Here is a 27,184-nt window from a genome sequence, read left to right as displayed (position 1 = left end):
AGGCTTACATGGAACTCTGTAGTATTCAGAATGTGTCGTCCATCTGGGCTCCATCGTGCAGCTACTAGACCAGCAGAACCTTCATCTATTTTGCAGTGCCAATCTGGCTGCTCCATCGACCATACCTGTGAACCAAAAACTGAGAATCTTATTTCTCAGCACAATTTCTTGAATGCACTTCACTATGAAGATCTAAAACTGGAACCATCTCCAAAAGTAATAGATACAAGTATATTTTTATAAGAATATCAATTAGAAACAGAACATTTAAGTTAATAACTCTTAGTATTTAAACAAATGAAAAAGAACCCTTCTTTGCAAAGCAAACCAGAGAAATGGAACACACTTGTTTGTGGTAAACTGAATGGTCAGAAACCAAATCTAAATGCAAAACCTACTTTTAAAATGTCAAGAATACACAAAGAAACCAAATGTTAAGAGATTCACTTACATGTATCTATACTATTTATACATAGCTGAGTGTCATCAACATTTTATTATGCATTAAATATATTTATACACACACACACAGTGTGTGTCCTGATTAGAATATAGAAGATAATACAGAATACATTTTTAAAAATGTTAAGTTGTTAGATTTATGACATTTGCTGTTCTGAAATTACTATATACATTTAATCCCAATTTAAGAGTGTCTTTGTGAAATAAAACTTTTCTTTTCAGTTGAAGATTCATTATTGACACTCCTGGTAAAACAGTCTTTATTGTGTTGTTTTCACAGCATCTCAAAAGGTTTGACATTTAATATTGCTTATATTTGAACGTACCCAAAAGTATACATAGAACTTAGACTTGTGGCTTTAATTGGAGTAATTACGTCACGATTGAACTTAATGAGACTCCATCAGAATTACTCCAATACTATAAAAACATGAAACCTATAATCTTACATTGCTTTTGTCACTTTTTATGTTATACTGATAAATTTTCCACAAAAAGTTAATAAGCTCAGCAGATGTAGTGTTTGCTAATTCATCTTTAGTGGTGAAGTAAGCGGTTTTAACTGCCTCATATTTGCCACTGTCTATGTGAATCTGCTTTGCCAATAAGGAATTGTGTTATTACACTAGTTGACTCTGGTTTCAAAACTGCACGAGCAGAGTCCACACAAATGTCTGCTCAGTTTGGAAGTGTTCAAAGACTAATATGTAAATATTGCTTGGAAGTAAGTATACACAGCATTTCACTTTGTGTTAATTACAGATAAAGCACAGGTACAGAGAGCCACCTAAAACTTGCCTATATTTGAACTTGATTAAAATGTAGTACTTACTGCCTCTGTCAAGTTCTCTCATTCTCTGCACATTGGTGTGGGCTTGATTTCCTCCCACACTGCAGACACTTTAAGGTTAAGTTAACAGTTGACTCTAAATCATGTCATTAAAGAGTAATTGTGGGTGGGTGTGCGAGTGTGCACTGCAATGGAGAGGTATCTAGTCCACCCAGTGCACAGTGTGCTTAATATGTATGGTGTTTTTAATACCAGGCAATCCATCTCATCATCATTTCTAACTTCCTCATTTAACTTTGATACTGTACAAGTTAACATATAAAAAAAAATGACTGGTCTCAATATTTTGCCATCAAAGCATGCACAAATGATGTATTTATATTTAAGACCCTACAGCATAATGGGATAAAATCAATAGCTACTTTTTTCCTTATTTATATTGAAAGAACAGTAGGAATTTGCTGATTTATTATGATAAAAAGTGTGGAATCTTTAAACAAAATGGGGGACTCCAGCAATAAAAATAGACACTGGTTTTCAGTACCGAGATATTAGGAGAGAAATTATGAAGTGAGTGTGAGGAAAGATCAAAGGATTTCAGGAGAAACACATGCCTTTAATGTAGGGACGTGCCAATACTTTTTGTTGGTACTTCCACTGCATTGGAGCACCAAACAAGTACTGATCTCGAAGTTTGGGTGGCAGAAAATTTAAAGAAGGACTAAGAATATAATGCAAAAAGTTGCAAAATCATAAGGTGGTTGGAAATAAATTAGGGACTGGGAAACCTCTTTTCATACAAGAGACAGGAACAGCATGTGGTAATGTAAAAACCTAAGAATTTTTTGGCCAAAGAAATGATACTAACTGTGCAAACCAATCCTACTTAAGCACTGTCATATTTCCTTATGTGTTTGATCTTTGTATTCATGAAGAGCTATTCTGGGTACAAAGAATATTTCAGTTAAACCTATTACATACACATTTTAAATTATAATTTTACACACCTATTTCATATCTGAAATAAAAGTAAAAGTTTTCAAATCTTTCCACTAGGCACTCTATGCTATTTGCTGAAGGTCCACTCTGCACAAAGGAGCACAATCATATTTGGGATGTAGCGAAGACACTACTGAGAACAAAGTGACCACAATATATTTGTGCTAGTGACAAAACTATGAGATAAATAAATTTAGTATAAAATCTGCCCTTTACTTTTACTGTGGCAAACCAGAGGGGAAAAAAAAGACCTTGGGGATAGGATGCTAGATTCAAATGGAAACTAAAGACTAATAATTGAGGTTGTGTCAGCTGTTGTCAGAGCAGATATAACGTCAGTGAGAAAACTCTAGTTGAGATATCTCCCCATAGTCTTGTTGTGAATTAGTGCGGATAAGGGGTATGCAAAGTAATTCCCTGAAGGCCAGAGAGGCTGCAAATTTTTATTCCAACCAAACTTCTTAATGAGAAGTCAATTGTTGCTGTTGGAATGACAGAATATTCAGCTTTGACTTTTCTTTGATTTGCCAATTTTCACATTAAATAATACTTGCAAAAAAGACCAGTTTAATCATTTGTAAATACAATTGGATGTTGACAAAACAGCTGATCTATAGTAGCTAATTGGGTCATTTGAAAACTGCCTCTAAAGAAAAAAAAATACATTTGACGGTTTTCTTTTAAGGTTGCAGTTTGTTTATAGAAATTATAATTAGTGAAACTATAACAAACAGCTTCGTGAAAACAGCAAAAAATTACATACATTAAAACAAGGAGACATCCAATGGATCATTTCATGTTGGCTAGTGGGGCTTGGAGGTTCCCCATCCTTGTTCTAGAGCTTGGATCTTTTGGTGATCTGAGCAAGAAAGCATGCTGCATATCCAATTATGAGACCACGGACAGAACCAGTAAAGAAAATTCAGACAAACAGGATCTTCTACTTAAAGGATAAGTTTAAGAAGTTTCAAGTTTTTTTACCACAATCATGGTATGTTAGATTGCCACATGAAATTGTGTTCTAAAGTGAAGCATATTCCATACATTTTAAGAAATGCTTATCTGTTGTTGTATTTCATAATGTACATAATGTACCTAAGGGGTACAGTAATATGACGAAAAGTGCTACAACTTGGCAAATAAGTCCATTTTAAAGCAGTAAAGGTTTCAAGATAAGAAAATGTGCCTTCCAAGTTTCAGTGGCATACTTGTGACATCAACAGCAAATTACAAATAACACACTTTAATCAGAAATTCTTGGTACTGTTTTCTCCACGTAAAGATCCATTTATTGCTCGCCTCTCTACTTGCAGCATCCATCATAGGTGGAGTTATAACAACCCATGACATGATGTGCTATGCATTGCATGCACACCATTTAAAAAAAAAAAAACACCTTCAATGAAAAAAGCAGCGTGTGCGATACATCAGATTGAAGCACAACAAATTACTTTTTTTTTTTTAATGCATGAAAAGTTGTGCTTGCTATAGATGTGGCAACAAAACAGCTAAGGATGTTTTTTTTTTTTTTTACTGAAAACATACTGACGTTCCTTAATACCAATCAATCCATTAATAAATGGGGGGAGCATGGAGTTAGACTAGAGAACTTGGCGCTCTGAGGCAGATAATACAGTCCACTCTGCCTATGCAAAAACATCTGTACTAAACTTCAACCTGATTAAAATGAAATTGGTATTGCTAAATTGACCCGACCCGTGTGTGTGTGTTTGCCCTAGCATGGACTGGTGCCCTGTCCAGGTGTTGTTCCTGCCTTCTGCCCTATGTTTGCGGGGACAGGCTCTAGCTAACCTGAATACTGAATAGTAATGTGAATAGATGGAATTATTTTTATTATTAATATTATGCCTTTAGCACAGAAAAATAAATTAATGGATAGAACAAATTAAGGACATCAGAGGGTGCTGCTGATTCGCATATACTGTATATATATATATATATATATATATATATATATATATATATATATATATATATATATATACAGTATATACACACACACACACATATTCATTTTTATTCATTCACTCATTTTCACACACAAGTGTTTTATCAATGCAGCAGCAGCATCCTTGTAAAATAAAGAAAAAAGCTTCCATACAGTGAAAGAACAAACGATTGTATTACTTTTTTTCAGTTAGTTTTGACAAGTTGTCTACAGAACTGAGGAACTCAAATCTAGGCATGATCATTCAATGTCAATAACACTGCTTGGCAACGAGTTTCAGAGGTGAATTGACACCTCTGGAGCTGAAAGAATGCCACAGAGGAGGACAACTTGGAAAACTGAGAGACACAGCCAGTCCCTTTTAAAATGACTGAACCTCACAACAATGGTTGGCATTTTTCTTTCCCCTTCTTAAAAGGACATGGATAAGCTGTTTTGTAATATGTGTATAATTTCAAGACATGGATCAATACCGAATGACATTTTTGACTTGAAAAATGGATGTACTCAATAAGTTTTAAGCCTTTTCATCACACTGGATTGGGACTCTGGCACCAATCAGATCCACAACCAAACACATGAGCAGGCTAGTTATTTTTTAAAATGATAGCTGTGTTACCTGGCATCATCCTAGAAATTCTTTTAATTCAATGGGCTTCATTTACAATGCCATTGGTTAATCGGAAGTATTAGAATTTTTTTTTTTTTTTGTTAGACCAGGGGCTAAAATTTGTTAACTTCAGCTGAGCTGCTTACTTTTGAAATTGCTACATACAACCCTTGGTGGTGTTGGTGTGAAAGAGACTGCAGCAAAACTCAGTATTGAAGGACATCACAACAGTGGTATCCGGTAATGTTGGAAAGCAATTTAAATGTTGACTTATTCAAAAGTTTACAACTGCTAAAAATCTCAACTCTCTATTAGAATCAAAGCCTAAAATTACTACAGCCACAGTATATAGTAGGTTTGAATCAAGGTTATTATAGTTGATGAAACCTAAAATAAAAACAAACTATTAATAAAAAATATTTTCATAAAATGAAATAAAGTAATTAAAACCAAAATGAAAAACTAAAGCTAAACAAAACAAAGTAGCTGACAAGACTAACTGAAATAAAATAAAAATTTACTAAAAATATTTTTAGTTTTCATAACAGGACTTGCGCAAGGAGCTAACCTGGGCTGCACAGATCCTGAATTGAATCAAAATATATTAATAAGAATCTCATATTTGGTTTTTGAATAAATATTCCTGCCAGTAGTATTTAATCCTTGTAACTTTTAACTCTAAAACAGAAAGTCATCCATCACGAACCACCCACATATATTCATTCAGTGAACGGTGGCTGGTGACGGAGGGCGGGTGTTGATGCAGCATTTGCAGTGACAGGGCTTTTTTTTTTTTTTTTTAATTTTCTCACTTCAAAAATCGCTTAACACTTATCGCTGACTGGCGTTGCAACTAAGGACAATATGCAGGTGGACAACAGTATTGCTTTTTCAAAAATGTAAGGCTATACACAGAATAAAAAGTAATTAGTTTATCTCAGATTTACTGTCACAAGACACAGTAGACACAGTTAAATTGTGTGCAAGCTTGGCAAAGTGCATCACACCACCACTCTCCAGCTGCTGAAACTCACTTTGAAGAACGTCAGATATAAAAATGTTATATTTTGTGCGCAAGATTGCAATAATGAAGCTTACAAAAAAAAAAAAAAAGTTTGGGAGCTTCATAATTTTTTTTTTTTTTAGTGTACAAAGAAAGAAAGGAAGATTGCTTTTTAAGGGTTTAGCAACACTGCAGATCCTTGTTTTGGCAGCATATTTCCCAGATAAGGGTCCAGATTAAAAATAATGTCTTTTTTTAAATGCAACATGTCTGACCACAATCAAAGGTGGGATGAAAAAATACTCTCTAAGACAGTGTTTCTATATCACTGCTGGCAAACCATGACCCAAACGTGGTTGTCCTTGGGTTGTAAACACACCCGGAATGGGGAAAAAAAAAAAAAAAAAAGCTAGCTTCAGGTATTGATTTTCCAGTGACACACACTCGATCTGCTAAATCATTTGATAGCAATGCACAATATTTTTTCCTCGTTTCTAAACAAGCTCATTTCACCAAGGGGACCCACTCCCCCATTATTCTAATTGCACTAGATTTACGAGGACAGTAAACCCCCACTCTTCAAATGCTGTCTGCCATCAAGGAACTTAAAAAGGTAAAACTAGGTCCCAGGGGCAGTTCCTGGGGTTGTGTTTGGTGACACACACAGCAGTTAATACCTTTGATGACACGTCGCTTTTATCTATGCTCTTTTTTTAAACTTTGTGAGCATTGATGAAATCATCTGGAGTACTACATGGGCTGAAGGAAAATGTAGTCCCCAAGTTAGTATTTCCGCAAGCTTTCAGATGAGATGTGCTTGATGGGTGGGTTAAATACCTTTCTTACTGGATCAATTGCAAAATATTGACTTCACTCACAGCCACAGACAAGCACTTGCTAAATGTCTTTTTGAGCTTTGACAAACTTCACTCATTTCACTTTGATTCAGTAGATGTCCTTCGTTTGCATAAACTAGCAAACCCATTTCTCCATGTGATCAGCGCAAGTGCTGTGGCAAAAAGGGGGAAGAGGTGCGTTAGAATGTCTGACTCACTATAGCATTAAAAATGACAAATATCAAACACACAGAGGTCAGCGAATTTTCTTTTTTCTACAACATTACCAAATTTTAATCATATTAGTCTAAGCATTTTTAAGAGTTTGGGGTATTTAGCTTTCGATTGTAGTATTTCACCCCTAAGTAGCTTTACTTTAGAATGGCAATTTCATTTGGCAAACTAATATATACTATGATTGTGAAGAAACAACGTTGACTTTAAAAATACTAAACTTATTCTTTAATTAAAAGTTCTTAAAATATTTCCAACATTAATTAAAGCTTACTTTAAAATTAATTGCTCAAAAGCAATGAAGTACTGAAACACTGCTGTGTGGCAAACAAAGGTAGAAATGCCATAATAGAAAGGGGCCTGGGGTTTGCCAAAGGAAACAGTTTATACATCAGTTATTAGCCAATCCTATGCCCCCACTATGATCAACTGAAAAATTCAGTTAACTATGTAGAAGAATGTAGAAGAAGAAAGAAGATATGGGATGGACTAATATAAGAGAAGTAGTATTGTCTCCAGAACTAGGAAACAATAATCTATTAAAATATATATCTTTATTCAACAAAAAACAAACATAAACTAGCTAACCTGACTTCTTCCCCCAGTTTCCATATGGTGCATATTGTAATTTTCAGTTTAAGCATATAAAAATCTTAAGTCTTCAGAGCACATGTGTAGGATTTTAATCTTCAGTTTATTATGTACCAGAACAACCAAAACATGTTTTCTGAAGGTAGTTGAAGCAGAAGTCTCTATGCTATAGATACTACTGCACATTTTTGGCTTATAATCTGTTTACAGCTTAGTCTTCCGAGGGGGGGGGGGGGGGGGGAGTTTCAATCTTTTACACTGCACAAGTACACTCATCCTTTTAACATATAGTCCAAGGTCCCACACACTTTCACAAAAATCACTGACAAGCCAGCGATAAATAAAGAGATGGCAAGCCAAAGTGCATAATCATGATAAAAGATGGAGAGAATAGATGATGGAGGCGCTGTAACTTTTCCCCATCATCCCCAATTGTCCAGCCAGGTTATGGAGCCGAGTGATAGAATAAACCACTCCCAACCCCCTATGATGAAACAGGACAAATGCACACAGAGAAAAGTGCACAATGACAAATGTGCACAGGAAAAATGCATGAGTAACAAATGTGCCGAGCTAGTATGTTGTTGTTTCCATCTCAAACCGTCACTGTGCAAAAAGAGTCTAGGAATTGAATTTAGTGGATGTTTACAAAAAATGAAATAAGTTAGAAAATGTAAACATGGAGTGACATTCAGGTGCATTGGCAATATGGAAGTTAAGTGTACTTCACATTTTTTAGTTACTTCATTCAAGAATAAGTTATCACATTTTTATTTATATTTTGTAACAATGAGTCATATTAAAAAATAACCGTTTAATATAATGTACTACATGTATTAGAAGACAACTGTACATTAAATATGTACTTTTTATAAGTATTTTACAATGGCATTAATTAAAATTGTAACCTAAATGTTCTGAAAATTATATTCCAGTCAAGAATAGTAAGAGAGTGAAGATCGCTTACCCAAACCAAAGTAACAGGTAATGTTTTAAGAGTGGCTTTCTGCAAAGTTGTATATAACATAGAGGCAGGCATCGTTTTAGGAGAAACAGACTGAATAAAGGAAAGCAAAGAATGAAAGGGTACTAAGAAAACAACAAAACACAACGAGACTTAAGAACAGACCTAATTTGAAGATTAAATGAAATGGAAAAATATGGAATAGAGAACTCAGATCTTAGCGACTGGAACGTTCGGAGCCCTGAGCTGTCAAAAATATTGCCAAGTGTGGAAATAACGCACTGCCTCCAGGTTGGGAAAGCACTAGGGTTGCCACCAATATGCAAAGCTGGATTTAGGAAAATGGGAGTAAATGTAATTTTGGGCAGGGCCCCAAATGCTTCTCCACTTTAATTACTTATGCTCTCACTATATGGCATAGACAGCCCAAACTTAGTGAAAGATGTCTCGATCTCAGAGAGACAAAAGGGAGAAGAGAGAGAGAGATCTGGGAAAAACAAATTTGACTTCAATTGGGAGCCAGGATGGAAGAATACTGGGGGATTCCAACCAGCACCAAACTGATCCAAGTATAAATGCCCAATGATATATCTCCAAATCTGGCAAGGCAACACCCCCATCTGACCTATCAAGAATTAATGTGGAATATCTAATGTAAGGTTTTTTACCGATCCAAAGAAATCTTGATAAAAGAGATCTGACATCAGACCAAAATTTATATGGAAGCAAAAGAGGGAACATGCTGCTAACAGCTCTGAAAAGGGGACTGGTAAGGAGGTGCAGGACTGAAGACTAGACAAATTAAGAGAAAGGAGAGATGACGTGAACTAAACGATTTTATAACCAGGCACAGACTCATAGAAGTCAAATAAATTAAAAACATATTAGAGATCAGAAGGGGCATCGCTGAGAAAAAGCATAATATCATCCAACATAAAGCGCAACTTTTTGGTGAGTACCATGCAAGATTATGGGAGAGATTAGGTGTGAATCATGTATAGCAATAGCTAGAGGCTCGAGGGAAAGACTGAAGAGATGGGGGATGGGGGGAAGTGAGCACCCCTGCCTGGCTCCTTTCAAAATTCGAAAAGATTGTGAAGTAACTGAGTTAGTGAGAATAATAGCAGAAGGAGAAGAATAAAGTGTCTTCACCATATTGATATAAGCCTCCCCAAACCCCATGTGATACATGACTTGCTACAAGAAAGACCAGTTCAGAGAGCAAAGCTGGGGCACAGGGAAGTTGATGCGCTGTTTCAATAATGTGGAGAAGGCGTCTCATATTGTCCGCTGCCTGGCAAGAGCAAATAAAGCCAGTCTAATCAGGGTGAATTAGCTAGGAGCTTTGGTGGTGTGTCAAAAGTTTAGCAAGCAATTTTGCATTGGAATTCATCAAAGAGATGGACCAATAACTTGAGCAATCAGTTGGCTCTTTACCTTGTTTTAACAAAAAGGTGATCATAGCAGTATTGACAAAGTTGAGTAGTGGAGATGGCAGAATCAAACATTTGGAAAAGAGGGACTGATATTTGCTGCCAAACCATATAAAAGAACCTCAGGTGGCAACCCATCCAGCCCTGGTGATTTCCCTGATTGCATGGAGTCTAAAGCCTCAGGAGTAGAGGCACCGTCTTCCAAGAGCTTAGGGAGGTTCAGATTGGATAGGAAGGAGTTGATTTCAATGTGGTTGAGGTTGGCGTGAGCAGAAAATAAATTAGAGTAATACTCTAAAATTGTCTATTGATCTCAGTTGAATTGTTAGTGAGACTCCCGGCCAAGATATGAATCGAACAAACGCTTCACACTTATGGAGCCTAAGTGTTAACAATTTACTTGGCCTGACCCCAGAAGCATAATATCTGGCTCGTGTACGATGGATGTTGAATTCCAGTTTCTGTAAAAGAATAGAGTTTAACTCTGTTCCTGCATTAGAAATTAAGGATTTATAATCAGGATTAAACACATGGGGGTGGGCATTCTCCAAAACAGTGAGCAGAGATTCTAAGACAGAAATTTTTTTTCTGCAGGCCATTAACAATCCAGAAGCATAACTAATAGAAAAGTCATGAATTGTCCCTTTAATTGCTAACCAGACATAGGCACAGTCTTCCAGAGAGCCAGAATTAATATCAATAAACTCTTCTAGAGTATCTGATAACTTTTGACAGAATGTAGGATCCCAAAGCAGTGATGAGTTAAACTGCCAACGGGTTGCTCGAGGCAGGGTAAAACAGAGAGAGAACAGACTTATGGTCTGAGAGTGATGTTGATGCAAGAAATAAAAATATAATCTATTTTGGAATGGGAATGGTGTCTGCCAGAGTAAAAAGAAAACTCCTTTGCAGAGGAGTTCAGCATTCGAAAAGAGTCAAATAAATTTTGGTCAAACACAAATTTGCAGAGGTACCAGGGGGAGTGAGGTGTATGCTGATGTAACGGTGGAGGTGTTTTGTCTAATAAAGGGTTCATATAAGCATTTGCACCAATACCCGAAATCAATTTAATAACCATCGAAATTTAAGAATGGATTAGAAAGTGAAGAAGGAGGGTTGATATGGCTTGGGAGCACAAGTTGAACATAATGTGAGCTTCCTGCCACCAAATTCAAACAAGTAGCAGCAAAACCTGCCAAGCTCATCATAGCCCAAACCCAAAATTTTGATTGAGAGGCTACACTGCAGGAGAATGGCATCCCCACACTTCTTCAACAGGGCAGAGGATGAGGTGCCTCAAAATATCCATAACAAGGGGCTGAGTTTCCTGTAGGAAAGCAATATCAACAAGCCTGCACCACAAATAGCCTAAAACAGTAGCTCTTTTAGTATGGGACCCCAGGCCATGAACATTCAAAGATGCAACAGTTACATTAACCATGAAAGAGAAATGAAGAAATCAAAAAAGCATCAAGAAAAGGTGAGAAAACTGTGAAAGAATAAATAAATGTACAGTAATCCTTCCTCCATCGCGGGGGTTGCGTTCCAGAGCCACCCGCGAAATAAGAAAATCCGCGAAGTAGAAACCATATGTTTATATGGTTATTTTTATATTGTCATGCTTGGGTCACAGATTTGCGCAGAAACACAGGAGGTTGTAGAGAGACAGGAACGTTATTCAAACACTGCTAACAAACATTTGTCTCTTTTTCAAAAGTTTAAACTGTGCTCCATGACAAGATAGAGATGACAGTTCTGTCTCACAATTAAAAGAATGCAAACATATCTTCCTCTTCAAAGGAGTGCATGTCAGGAGCACAGAATGTCACATAGATAGAGAAAACAATCTCTAGCAAACAAATCAATAGGGCTGTTTGGCTTTTAAGTATGCGAAGCACCGCGGCACAAAGCTGTTGAAGGCGGCAGCTCACACCCCCTCCGTCAGGAGCAGGAAGAGAGGGAGGGAGGGAGAGAGAGAGACAGAGTTTGTTTTTCAGTCAAAAATCAATACGTGCCCTTCGAGCTTTTAAGTATGCGAAGCACCGTGCAGCATGTCGTTTCAGGAAGCAGCTGCACAAAAGATAGCAACGTGAAGATAATCTTTCAGCATTTTTAGACGAGCGTCCATATCGTCTAGGTGTGCGAACAGCCCCCCTGCTCAATCCCCCTACGTCAGGATCAGAGAAATTCAGCGCAAGAGAAAGAGAAAAGTAAGCAATCTAGCTTCTCAGCCATCTGCCAATAGCGTCCCTTGTATGAAATCAACTGGGCAAACCAACCGAGGAAGAATGTACCAAAAATTAAAAGACCCATTGTCCGCAGAAATCCGCGAACCAGCAAAAAATCCGCGATATATATTTAAATATGCTTACATATAAAATCCGCGATGGAGTGAAGCCGCGAAAGGCGAAATGCGATATAGCGAGGGATCACTGTATATGTGTATGTGTGTATATATATATATATATATATATATATATATATATATATATATATATATACATATACATATACATATATATATATACATATACATATATATATACATATACATATACACACACACACATATACAGTAAGAGAGAAGGAAAAAAAAAAAAACAAATCACCTCCACTCTAGGCATTCTACCCCATGTACACAAGGCCATAATTCCCCACCTGAACCTCTACAAACGATAAACCCCCACAAAAACCCAGTTACACACACCAACCCAAACACCCTGTGCCCTTTCGGCACAGCACAAAGATGAAAGTGCAATTAGCGCACATTTGAGGATCGAAACAGGCACAGGGTCCCCCTGCACCCCACCCATTCTGCGTAGTATAAAGTAAAGCAGGGCCAGTGAAGATCCATTATATACTCTGAATAAGTAAGAAAATCAAACAGCATGTAGATACTCAGATCAGGAAGGGTAATATAACTAAGCCCTTGAAGTCCACCAGCCGATGAGATGACAATGTAGTGACAGAGCCATCCAGTGCGCCACTCTCCACCCCCCCCCCCACCCAAATAACTTCAAAAAAATAGAAAAAGTAAACATAGACAAACCCTTCATCCCTCAAAAATAAAAAAGCAATGTCTCTATGACCAAACAGTTAACTTTGTGAACTAGAATGTTAAAGGTCTCAATCAAGAATTAAAAAGAAAGAATTCTCACCTAACAGGTCTAAAAGCTAAAATAGTATTTTTTTTTTTACAGGAGACCCACTTATTAAGCAATCATCAGTTTCGGCTGCACAGAGATTGGACTGGGCAAATATTCCACTCCAGTTATACAAAGAAAACTAGAGGTGTGGTAATTCTTATACATAGAACAATCTCATGTAGTATCTGATTCTGAAGGGCAATATATGATCTTCACGGGTAATTTATTCAACTATAAAGTGATTTTGATAAATATCTACGAATCCAATGTGGATGACAGGGACTTCATCCAAAACGTATTTGCATCCATTCCTAATGAGAACACTCAAAATTATAATGGCTGGAGACTTTAATTGTGTTTTAAATCCAGACCTGGATAGGTCTCCTGTCACAGGGGCAATGACATGTAACACTGCAAAAACAATTACACAGTTCATAATTGATCGGAACTTATCAGACACCAGGGGCCTCATGTATAACGCCATGCGTAGAACTCACACTATAACATGGCGTAAGCACAAAAGCGGGATTGTGCGTAAGCTCAGAAAAATCCAGATGCAGGAATCTGTGCGCATACAAACTTTCACGTTCTTCCACTACATAAATCCCGATCAGCGTGAAAAGTAACGCATGTGCACGCGCCTTCTGTCCCACCCCAACTCCTCCCAGAATTATGCCTCTTTGAATATGCAAATCAATATAAATAGCCTTCTGTGAAAAGACAATGGGAAAAGCACAGGGGAAAATATAAGAATTTCTGCGAATACCAAGTGGAGGCAAAGGAAAAACGTACTATTTGTTGGTTTAAACAGTGGTATAATCAACAGAAGAAAGTTGATCGAGTGACAGAGTGTCGGAGAACCTCGAAAGATCAAGTTCACAAAGTCGCACAGTGCCCGAAATAAAAAAGAAATCACATATCAAAGTCACCGTGAAAAGGCAAGTCGTAGCGCACCACCTGAGTGTCATATGAAAGCTTATTAGGGTACAGACAACAAAAATAGGTACACAGTGGGAAAAAAGCACGAAATGTCAACTTTAATCTCGAAATTTCCACTTTAATCACGTAGTTTATTTTGCCATTAAAGTAGAACATCATTTGCCTAATGTGCTACATTCCTCTTTAACTGCCTTTCAGACTCCCTAATATCCTTCTTAATGGTTGCCCCCATGTTCTTATATGTCTTATAATTCACACTGGAGCTATAATTTTTTTTGATTTCCTACTTATTTCAAATTTAGGTATGTACCTGTCCTACAGGTTAATTTATATATACAGTATATATATATATATAAAAATAAATCAGCTATATTTACCTGAACAAATTCCAAGAACTTGAAAGGATATTCTTCTTTTAATTAGCATTACCTGTACTATACTTTTCACTCTTACATACAGTGAGGAACATATGTATTTGAACACCCTGCGATTTTGCAAGTTCTCCCACTTAGAAATCATGGAGGGGTCTGAAATTCACATTGTATGTGCATTCCCCCTGTGAGGGACAGAATGTAAAAAAAAAAAATCAGGAAATCACATTGTATGATTTGTACAGAATTTATTTGTATTGCACTGCTGCACATAAGTATTTGAACACCTGACAATCAGCAAGAATTCTGGCTCTCAAAGACCTGTTACTCTGCCTTTAAGAAGTCCACCTCTGCTCCACTTAGTAATCTTAATTCGTAGCACCTGTCTGAGCTCTTTAAAGACACCTGTCCACCCCACAGTCAGTCAGACTCCAACTACTACCATGGGCAAGACCACAGAGCTGTCAAGACACCAGAGACAAAATTGTGGACCTCCACAAGGCTGGAAAGGGCTACGGGGCAATTGCCAAGCAGCTTGGTGAAAACAGATCAACTGCTGGAGCAATTGTCAGAAAATGGAAGAGGCTAAAGACGACTGTCAGTCTCCCTCGGACTGGGGCTCCATGCAAGATCTCACCTCGTGGGGTATCACAGATGATAAGAAAGGTGAGGAATCAGCCCAGAACTACACGGGAGGAGCTGGTCAATGACATGAAGAGAGCTGGGACCACAGTTTCAAAGGTCACTATCGGTAGAACACTATGCTGTCATGGTTTCAAATCAAGCGATTGCACGGAAGGTTCCCCTGCTCAAGTCATCACATCTCCAGGCCCGTCTGAAGTTTGCCAATGACCATCTGGATGATCCAGAGGAGGCATGGGAGAAAGTCATGTGGTCAGATGAGACCAAAATAGAACTTTTTGGTCTAAACTTCACTCGCCGTGTTTGGAGGAAAAAGAAGGAGGAGTTGCATCCCAAGAACACCATCCCTACTGTGAAGCATGCGGGTGGAAACATCATGCTTTGGGGATGCTTTTCTGCGAAGGGGACAGGACAACTGCACTGTATTAAGGAGAGGATGAATGGGGCCATGTATTGCGAGATTTTGAGCAACAACATCCTTCCCTCAGTCAGAGCACTGAAGATGGGTTGTGGCTGGGTCTTCCAACATGACAATGACCCAAAGCACACAGCCAGGATAACCAAGGAGTGGCTCCGTAAGAAGACTATCAAGGTTCTGGAGTGGCCTAGCCAGTCTCCAGACCTAAATCCAATCGAAAATCTTTGGAGGGAGCTGAAACTCCGTGTTGCTCAGCGCCAGCCCCAGAACTTGACAGATCTAGAGGAGATCTGTGTGGAGGAGTGGGCCAAAATCCCTGTTGCAGTGTGTGCAAACCTGGTCAAGAACGTTTGACCTCTGTAATTGCAAACAAAGGCTTCTGTACCAAATATTAACACTGATTTTCTCAGGTGTTCAAATACTTATGTGCAGCAGTGCAATACAAATAAATTCTGTACAAATCATACAGAATCATATGATTTCCTGAATTTTTTTTTTTTTTTACATTCTGTCTCTCACAGTGGGAATGCACCTACAATGTGAATTTCAGACTCCTCCATGATTTCTAAGTGGGAGAACTTGCAAAATCGCAGGGTGTTCAAATACTTATGTTCCTTACTGTACAAACAAACCAAACTTTTAAGTTGTCAGGGGAAAAATATATTCAAACTTCTTTAAAGCAACAAGTTAAATAGACAATCCACAGAACTGAGCATTGCATTTATACATTTTATTTGAGGTCTAAAACGATATCTTTTGATGCAACTGTGCTACATGTCATTGATAAAGTGTACTGTTAAGAAAATACTAAACTAGCTGTGAAAATGCTGAAATTGTGGAATGGAAGAAAAAAACCCAAACTCAGGGAAGTCCAAGTGATGACAGATGGACACAGACAGATAATACACATACATACATACTGTAACGGGCGGACGGGACGCCCCTGCTGCATATGTTCTGTGGGAGCAGCCATGGGCTCCTCAGTACCTCCCCCGGGATGCTTGGTGGCAGCCTCCCTGGGTGACGTTGGTGCCTCAGTTTCCCGCAGGGCTCCATGGGAGATGGAGTTCTCCCCAACCCTGTGGGGGATCTGGGGTGGCCGCCAGGGGGTGCTGCATGGATCCCGGAGCTTTTATGGACACCTCTACAGCCCCGCCCAGAAGTGCAATTAGCCACAGGTGATCAAGCTACTGGAGCACTTCCGGGTTGGCCACAAAAGGGCCAGCATCCACCACTAATTAGCCAGAATCGGGAGGAAGAGGACGAGGTTGCCTGGGAGGAGTGGTGGTGCCAGAGGAAGGATTGGTTTGGTTGTGTTGAATTGCTTTGGGACTGTGTTGGGCCTGTGGGACACAGGGAAGGCATGCCCCACGGCTGAAGAGAAAAATAAAAAGTCTTGTTGATTTTACAAATGCCTCTGCGTCAGTCTGTGCCGGGTCGGGCGCAATATAGCGCCTTATTACAATACATACATACATACATGCGCGCACACACACAATGACTACAAAGGAAGAAAAAAAAATTAAAAAATCAAAACAGTAGCAGACGCAGAAAGAGCTGGGGGGATGCCAGTTGCCCTTCTTCCATGACTGCTGCACGAGGTGTTGTATGGTCTTGGGTAGTTAAAATGATGGAACATTGTCTGCAATTTCTTCATAATATGAAACAGGGAAAAACAACACAGCACTGATTAACACACTTATAGGTGTTCACTTCCTATAATTGGATTTTTAAACAGCTTTGATAGAACTTTCCAGCCTCAAGGATAACCAGTTCATTTAATAATGTAATCACAACAGATCAATGCATGCCATGCACATATTGAGTGGATTAGTGTTTTTAGAGATATTCTAAAAGCAAAATTAATTGCAGTATAATGGCACTGTAGACAAATCTTTCAACGTAATACAAATAGAACTAGTTTTTAAAGATTGTTTATTCTTGTTGATACAAACATTTCAAAATGCTAGCATTTCATTGGCTATAGCCTAACCTTATTACTCACTGTTCACCAGACATGTCCACTGTAAGGTAACAAAATCTTTCTTCGTTATGTTGTCTTGAAACCCAAATAACCTATATTTTGTACTTCCTTGCTGCAAGTGATTTTCTTAAGGTACTCCAGTAAGGTCATCTTACTTTTGCATTCATATTTTTACTGCATTAAGCTCTCACTGGACCTGTTTTTACCTAAGAAGAATGGCATTACAGGGTTTTTATTGTACCAGCGACATCTCAGAACAGTCTGGGACCAATTTCTCACAACTATATGCTACATTGAAACAGACACTGTGGAAATAATAACTGATCTAAACATGATCAAACTAAATCCAAAACAAAGATTCATACTTCAGACCTTAAGAATGGCTCAAACTCACTTACAATTAGATTTAAAAATTTCCATCAGTTTATACAACCTGCCTAAAAAAAAAAAACCTTTTAAAGCTGCCTTTTACAAAGATGGATTGGTGACCTCTGACAAAAGGATAAGACAACATATAAAATACCATATTCTTCAATCCTGCATTACATGGACTTTCACCTTGTTATCCTATTAACCACATGAACAAGAAACAGACAGTGAAAAAATGTATTGTATAAACATATTAAGGATGAATGCAACACTAGCTTACAAAAATATTTTTTCCATGCAACCCACAAAATGGTAACTTATAAATTAAACAGTTCTTCCTGCAAAATTTACATAACACCAATTATGGCGGTTCTCCACTGAACAATTTGATATCAAAGTGAGCAGTTGGTCAAAAAGTGCATGACTTTCATCTTTCAGTAAACATAAAGTCCATATTTACACTTCACCTCTATCAGTTAAAGCTTAATTCTGGCTGAAGGAGTACACCACATCAGCAAATGAGAAGTGTGCATAATTCACTTGTTTTCACACAGAGGATGCACAATGCATGAAAAACGGTCATTATCAAACATTGAAGACCATTCTCCAAATAAATGACAAAATTTTGAGAAATGTTCAATTTATTGCACAGACGTTTTCCTATTAAAAACCATACTTGCCTGAACAAGTCCCCTTTTAAACATGGCACAAAGGATGAAAGATGAATCCGATGACCACTCAACAAACTGGATTTGATCCAGGCAAGTGTAAAGCTGCAGAATCTGCAGTGTGTCAAAATCTCGTATCACCAGGCGATACTGCACACAGGTTGCCTAGGACACAAACAGTTTAAAGAAAGAAGAAGAAAAAAAGTGGGGTAAAACATAAGGTGAAAATTTTGCAACAAAGAAATACTTGCTAAACCCAAATGAGTAAATCATTGAGAAAGTAAAGTTCAAACACATCAAATAAACTGCCCACAAGTTATCAGAGTAATTAATAAATTGGAAGGTGTATCCTTACCAAGTACTTCCCATTTGGAGAGATCCTGCAAAGCTGATTGGAATGTTTGAAAACCTCCGAGAAATTCATCTTGCCACAGTCTGCAGCGTTATTTTCCCTTTTTTGTATTAAACAGTCTTCTTTACTTCTGTGAAATATACATAAAAGATACAAAATGAGAAAATACACTTGAATGAATTTGTAATGCACAGTGGTATTCACATATAAGTAAAATCTTTTATTGATGAGAAAGCCATGTTTTACTAAACTTAAGACCAATTGTGGAATAATATTAATGCTTATAGGCAAAAATTTAATTTTTGTGGAAATATCAAAAACTTAAAACAAGTCAATACAGTAAGCACAGTACAAATAAACTATCTAAACCTAAACAGGAGCAAACAGAAATCTGAATCTATGAAAAGCAGGCCAAAAAGCATGTTCCACTAGGCAGTGAAATAAATATCCAGCAGATTTAAAGCAGCAAATTTTACCTGCAAATTAATGTGGTAGTTTACACATTTTTAATAGTGTCCATAACAACAAAATTCCAACTAAATACAGTTAGAGATATTTGTACCTATAGTATCTTCTTTAAAACATCAATAATTACACTCTCCCCCAAAATACATAGACATCATTCTTAATCGCTTTTACAAAGACATTTCTGCCCAAGTCATTTACTATAAATTAAGAAAGCATTACATTAGTTATTCAGCAACAATATACATTAATAAAAGCATTGTGTACTGTCAAAACAAAATGATAGTCTAATAAACATTTTTTCAACCTCAGAAATATGAAGAAACTAAAAATTAAAATGATAAAGAGGGGGCAGAGTTTGTTGCCGGTCCTATAGAGGTCAAAATTAAAAAAAGCAAAAACAAATGCCTTGAAGGGTGCATACAGAAATTTTTACAGTATTTTCAGTAGAAATATGCTAAAAATTGGACTATATCTTGCTTGTGCTGCTTTTGGCATAGGCACTAGTAAAGAGACAGAATATTATAAGGAGTTTCTTTTTTCTGTAATTTTAGCAGGAGAAACCTCATTTTGAAAGAGGGTTCTCTGCATCCAAGTGTTAAAATGACATTGAATTAACATTAAATGTAATAACAGTATAATACAAAATTTGTTTTCATATAATAAACAACAATATGCTCAAGTTAAAAGACTTCAGAAGTCACATTGAACTGTAGCTGAATCAGAATGCTCAATGGATGGCTAATTTTTGAGTGATGCAACTCTGAAAAGTTATTTTCTTTGTACATTAAGGGTCTGCCATGAAAGGTGGAATATCTTTCAAGGAGGACCCTTAATATTTTTATATTTGGTTACTTTTTTATACCCTCCCATTTCTTCGTATATAGGTATGCAGGAGGATGGGTACCATGCAAGAAGAAACTAAATGAGTACCAGTCTAAACAGCACACACTCGAACTAATCACAGGCCACTTCGGAGTACTCATTTACCCCAAATGTGTACATCCTTAGGTTGTGAGATGAAACCCATTAAGAATTTAGCTTGTTAAATTCATACAACGGTAGTCATTGACTGGGCTGGGATCTCAGATAAAATCCATTTGGAAAAAATCAGCTATACTTTACTGAGGTCTGGGATTACACTTATTATTAAATAACAGGAACCGACTGCATGGTGTTAGGAAAAGTAAACCAGATGCAGGGTTAGTTGACATACAAGTACAAACAGGTTTAGGTTCAATTATCAGTACCAGCAAAAAAAAACTCTAGATCAGATATCCGGTCAGGTGAAGTTGTGATGGGTGGGCATAAAGCAAGCCAAGTGTGTCACTTTAATTACATCATTCAAAGGGCTTTCCATGCTAATTTCTAATAACCAAGTACCAGGTGGATGACAGTTGTGCCACTCCACCATCATAACTTTATTTCTGGACAGTCTGATTCACTACTTTGTGCACTACTGGAAAATTATTTTGAGCTGAAATGTAAGTAATACACAACCACACACATGCACACCTCAGGGGTAGCTTTGGTCAGTAGCTGACTGCCTGTAATTGGTTTATTTTTAAAATTAAAAAAAATAATCTTTACTTCAGTTAGTTTGAGTGTGCGGTTTTAATTTCATTTTAATTTTTCACTGAGCTTTTAATTTGATTTTTACTTCATTTAACAAAAAGCTTTTTAGTCATTTTAGTTACAGTTTTGACTTATAACTAACTGTGTCAGGATATAGCGGGTTGGATAATGACTGACTGACTAATTCTGTTTCACATCTTAAGAGAGTGAGTGAATTCTGGCTTGGTATAATGGAGGAGTTCCCATTCATAGGGCAGAGTTGTGGGCATTCCGTCTCCTTCTGCAACATGCTATATACATAAGGACGGTATCTCTGTAATTGCTTCACTTAAGACAAAATAAAAATCCAAGATGAACTTGACAGCGAGTTGACAGTGGCCATATCAACAGTGATGCCCAGTATAGTAATCAAGTCCACTGTGGCCACCGATTGCTGTTAGACAAATAATTGTATCATGTTTAAAGAAAATTTTCAATTAATAATATTAATGCAATTTTTATCAGTGTTAAGCATTGGGGTGCCTTTTGAAAAGGTTTGAGAACCACTGTATTAAAACATCATCCCCAAGTAAATACATCCTTTTAAAATCTAAAGCAGTAAATTTACCAGTCATCAAGTGGTTTTAGACATGTTGAACAACATCTTTAAACATCTGAAGCATGCTCAAAAACTAGTGAGTACACCGTTTATGGATTTTAGCAGCACAGTAAATACTTTTTAAGTTGTATCTGCTGATGAAGAGACTGATACAACTTGGAGATGATACCAACCGCAATGCAAGGTTGTTATTTTCTTGTGAATTACAACCCAGCAAGAAAGATTTAATTGTACTCATTCATCCTTAAAAACTGTTAACAAAGTAAGCCCTCATGATTCTTTTAACATCAAATATAAGATTGTATAAAATTAGTTGCCAACGTTCATCTCTGATGCACACCTTCTTAAAGGAAAAGTTTAATATTTTCCAAGTCAATGTTATTTCTTCCACAATCATGGTACATATTAATTCACCACATAAAACTGTGTTCTGAAGTGAAGCATTTTTTTGTATTTTGTTCTTGCAGCTTATAACAGAGCTGGAGAGTACACTAATACATAGGTAAATGAAAAAAAAGCCTTAAAATGTACTAAATACGTCCACTTTGAAGTAGCAAAGATTTTGGTTTAAGAAAACATGCATTCAGCGTTTATGAGGCATCCTCATGATATAAAAAAGAAAATAAAAATAATTATTTTATCACAGACTCTTCTGTTTTTCTTGAAGTAAGAATACATTTCCCTGTTTCTCATCTGCTCACAACCACCATCAGTGGTTGAAGTGAAGTCATGACAAATGAAAGATCAGTTGATTTGCAGAGGATATGGTAATAAAAAAAAACTGAAAACAACATGTTAACATAAGTAATCATCCCAACACTCACTCATACCAAAACAATCTGTACATACGTGGAAAGAACATGCAAATCTCTTACAGACCCTGGTGCTGTGAGGTAGGAATGACAGCTCTGCACTATCACTGCATCTACGATAAAAGATCAGTACTAAACTTACTAACCTTCTACCTGATTACAGTATATTTAGCTGAATTGTCATTACTAACTTGACCCAAGCATGTGTGCGTGTTTTCACCATCTAATAGACTGATGCCCTGTTCAGAGATCACTCTTGTCTTGCACCTTGTCCGCAATTCTGCCCTCATGGATGGCTGTATGCCTAGGCCTGAAGTTGGCTTATCGGTGCATATAGGCCCCTTACGCTCGGACAAACTCCGATCTCCAAGGGGTATAGGGGAACTGCTCTTCAATGCAGTGCTTCCCAACCTCTCCCAAACCATGGCACCTTTAATGAAATCTTTTCAGCTAACGACACCCCTTCACTCTGATATGTAACTACTCAAATTAACAATTTAATCTTAACTCATCAGTTGAGTAGAATGAGATTCCTATTTTTATAAGGCGTACCAACTACACATTTTTGCATTTACAAAGGTAACAAAAATAAATTGCCAGTAAACCAGTCTCAAATGAAAACGTTGCAATTTGCTTGGAACCATGGCTTCATTTGCAAGGATATCACCACACAACAAACATCGTGGGTACTGAATACCTTTTTTGTCAACAAATGTAAACCCACAATTCAAGTAACTGTCCTGATAGTATTGTGTTTTCGTTTTTGCAACTTTACTGCTCCCCGCATTATCATTTTCATTGAGGTTGTTGATGCTGCTGTTGTTTTTACGTTTACGACTTTCACTACAGTCGGCCATTTTCAGCGCAAAAAAAAAACAGACAGCAGGAAGCAACGTCACTTACCCTGTGGCAAGTAAGTAAATTAGAGCTAATATTTATTAATTCGTCAGACTGCAGTTGAAATAGGATGCACGCTGGACTGTATTAAAGCACACAGGTAGCATGACTTCTTTAGTCTTGAGGTGTAACTGGTATTATTATTATCAGTTCAAATCAATTTTTTTTATGTTCTGACACCTGGGAACGGCACCCTTAGTCCGTGCTCATGGCATACCAGGGTGCCGCGGCACACGGGTTGGGAAGCACTGCTTCAATGTATACTGATGTCAATACACTCCAGTGTCAAGTAAAATTAATGCATCGTGAGGATGTATTACCAACATTAATTTGGATCACTTCAAGCATAGTGTATAACATCAGTTCAGTTCTTATTGCATGTTACAGGCCTTCTCAATATTGTCTGTCTCTCACTAAAACATATGCATCCATTATTAGTCCAATGGTAGTACTGTATAGATTTGCAAAATAACCTTCCATATAGTGAAGAGTGTATAAGTGGTCAGAACATGCAACTTTTTGAAGTTATTATCGTCTAGCTGTCTATAAATCATAGGCCACAATTCATGTCTGGTCATCAGCATTCAATGTCAATGATGACACTTGACAAATATTTTCTGAGGTGAATCTACACCCTTCAGATTCAAGGTTGCAGTGGAGGAAAATGAAGTAAAGCTAATAAACTACACAGCCTGCCTCCTTTATTAATGGCTGAATATCAAAATATTTTTTGGCTTTTGCAGTTTTCCTTCTTAAAATGACAATGATACATTGTTTTGAAATATGTATAATCTCAAGATGAAAAACAATGCTTGGTAATATATTTGGCTGGAAAAATAGATGTATTCTGTAAGGTTTATGGGTTTTTTGATGTAAGGACCCATGTACCCCCAGCCTCATTGTAAGAAGAGACAAATTATTTTTAAAATTAAAAAAAAAAAAAAAAAATGCTTCACTTTAGAATGCAATTTTATGTAGCAAATTAATACATACCATAACCAAGATGAAGTAACTTTAGTCTTGAAAAAATACTTAACTTATCCTTTAATGCTGATTAAACAACATTTTAGGATGTGTCGCATTCATCTAGGAGTCGCACAAGGCCTATACATTGTTCAAAAAACATGGTAAACATTACAAAAAAAATATTGACAAGAAAAGACAATTCACCCCAAGAAAGCTTATCCATCTAATTCCTCTAAAATAACATCAAGTTAATAAAAAAAAAAATCTAGATATACATCTCCTCATGCTGGTGCTTTAATATTCAAATTATGTCTAAAAACTCTGGTGCTCTTCTGTTTGGAAGGTTAGCCTAGTTAATATTTGGGTAAAGACCTCTGTGATATCATCGCCCACAAAACTTGCCTTTTTAATATTATTAAAAGGATGTGCACTGAGATTATGAGGTCTGAAACACACTCCTAAAATACAGCCTCTATCCCCAAAACTTTACAGTCGAATCCAGACATCCTCAATTACATCTTGTAATTCACATACATTTAAAATCTGTTTTGTATAAATGGCAACACCCCCTTTTTTTCTTTTTGCCTATCCGCCCTAAAAATGTGTAACCATATGTTATACACATTCCCATCTTTGTTGTTGCTATATCATAATGCTTAGCTACTCCAACTCACTAACGTTTTATTTTTGATATTCCTGGCCTTCAAGCAGGTAATGTTTAAAGTGTTACTTATTTAACTTTGCACTTTCAATTTGGAATAAAACTTAAAAGTTATAAAACATATTTGTCTGAACACTACTGTTCATACAGTTTTAAACCTGGCCTGTCCTAAACTTCCCCACAGGCCACTCCCAAGGCAATTTATATAATCCTTGAAAAACCTAATTAATATGCCTCCCTTGTACACTGGTGTACCTATAGTTCAAAGGTAACCCATCATGTCCCATGTGTCCCAAAAGAAGTCCCAATGCCAAAACCTTCTAATCTCCTCAATCTTACTTAGACCAGCACATGACAGAGGTAGAACTACCTTGTCAGTTCTGCTCCTCAGCTTGGCACCTAACTCTATTAATTTGAATTACAATACTAAGATCCTGCTGACAATGACAACTGGATCTACCCTCCCAGGGAGGTCTCCCACCTGCGTACCCAGAAAGCAACACACTGTGTGTGACACTCTGTCTCTGAAGCAATTCTGTGTCTCAATTCCCCAATATCACAACCTCTCTCATTTATTGGGGACTGGTTTTGAAGTGGCTTGTTGGTTTGTGTATACACTACAATGCCCTTTGTGTGGGTTATTAAAAGTTTTTGCATTTTTGTGTGTAACTTGCAACCCTAAATGGGAATAAAGAGGTTCAGAAAAATTAATACATATATAGGTACTCAATACTGTGGAAAAGATGAATAAAGTCTCACCATGATACAACGTAGAGAACTACTTCTTCACAGCCCCAGAAACCTGGTTCTAAATTCTACAAATTCTCCTCATTGTGTGGAGTATGTACATTCTCCATTTGTTGTAAATTTTCTCTGGATACAGAAAATATCTGCGTTGGGTTCAATGATAACTGTTAATTGGCCCATTATGACTAAATGTGACTATGAGCAAAAATGAAAATATTATCAAACCAAAATTATTATATATATTATATATATTAATTATTAGTTATTATCTAGGATTCTGTGAAAGCCATTCTTTTTTCTCCTTATTTTGTTTTTTCACCCCTTTTTGATTATCTCAAGATTTATTTTTAATCCAAATTTTTGAATTTTTATCAATTATTTACTGCGTGTGTAATCAACTATGGTAAGTAATAGTGAAATGGCACTTTGCATTCTTTTTTATGATTGCTGTTTTTTTTTTTTTTTAAACCTTATTCACATCAAATAATAAAATTGAGAACAGGGTATAACAGACCCATATCCCAAGATCATAGCTGCTGAAAGTCAGTTAACTAGCTTTAAAAATTCTTAATACAAATGGTCTAAGAAGATACAGTATATGACAAGTGTAATATCTTCATAGGCATTTTTTATCTTAAATTAATGTTAATGTTATGTTAAATCTATCTGGGCCTTTTTTCCAGAGGGGTTTGTATCTGTTATTATACTGTATTCTCTGCAAAATATCTATAATTAAGTGGAGTAATGAAGCAGATACCAAGGATTCTTTTCCATGGTAAAATTGTGGGTTTTATGAAAATATGAAGTGTCAGCCTCTTCCTCCCTTTGTTTGTATCTCTTGGCAGCATCATTCCAATGGATGAGCATTGATCTCTGGCAAACTTTAGCTTTGTAAGGTAAATAAAAATAAGTTTTTAAATGCCAAAAGGGAAGATTAGTATTTCTGTATTCCAGAATGTGGTTTATGCACTTCTAGTATTCCTTATTTCACCATTATTAATCATTTTATCACAAAAGGAGAAGGCAGTTGTCTTCTCATTTGATTATGCAATCAGGATAGCCCATACGGATGGTCAGAAGTGAACTCATCATTGGCCATACCAGTTGACGTGGTAGGATGCAAAATATACACAGGGAGGTACTGATGGAATGGAAGGTGGTATAGACAGACACTGAGCATTGTAGCAAGGTGGTGAAAGATGAGAAAATCTATTTAAAAAAGTGGTTCAGGATGTTAGCCTTGTCCACCTTCCATCTCAACAATTTAGCCCTGGATTAAACCTCTATTCTAAAACATCTTCAAAATTATTCTGAATGATTTAATATGTGCAACATATCTGGAATAATCTCCTCCAAATTTCCAAATTCCATGCATTTTTATGTTAATATTTGACATCTGTTTTAATATGTCAATACCATGACTCCATCAGTGTTGTCCAGATCTTATGGATCATAAGCCCTTACCTTAACTTCAGTTCAGAGCTCCCTGGGATTACCTCTAGGATTCTAAAACACTGAAATTAAATTAAACAGATTCAGGTAACAGGCAGGAGAGGTTGATTGGTGATTTTAATGCTGCTTTTCTATTAATTACAGAAACAGACAAACTGACTCCAGGCAAACTGTCACTGCAAACAAAAACTAATATACTTTTCAATAGTTATACTGTAAATCAAATATGAT

At 36.8% G+C, this 27,184-nt stretch overlaps 1 protein-coding gene across 1 annotated transcript in view; it reads right to left on the bottom strand.

The window, feature by feature from the left end:
* wrap73 (WD repeat containing, antisense to TP73) overlaps positions 1–27,184 on the bottom strand; it is an 80,264-nt gene that overhangs the window by 38,402 nt on the left and 14,678 nt on the right. The window contains exons 2-4 of the mRNA XM_028807455.2: positions 18,784–18,910; positions 18,441–18,593; positions 9–125 (exon numbers count right to left, since the gene is read on the bottom strand). Of these exons, the coding sequence (XP_028663288.1) occupies positions 9–125; positions 18,441–18,593; positions 18,784–18,852 (339 nt within the window). The 5' untranslated portion in view covers positions 18,853–18,910. The remainder of the gene's footprint in view (positions 1–8; positions 126–18,440; positions 18,594–18,783; positions 18,911–27,184) is intronic.

Source organism: Erpetoichthys calabaricus, chromosome 8, assembly GCF_900747795.2.
Source record: "Erpetoichthys calabaricus chromosome 8, fErpCal1.3, whole genome shotgun sequence".
Taxonomy (NCBI): domain Eukaryota; kingdom Metazoa; phylum Chordata; class Cladistia; order Polypteriformes; family Polypteridae; genus Erpetoichthys; species Erpetoichthys calabaricus.
Note: the sequence above shows the minus strand (reverse complement) of the source record. Positions and strands in the feature narration are given on the sequence as shown.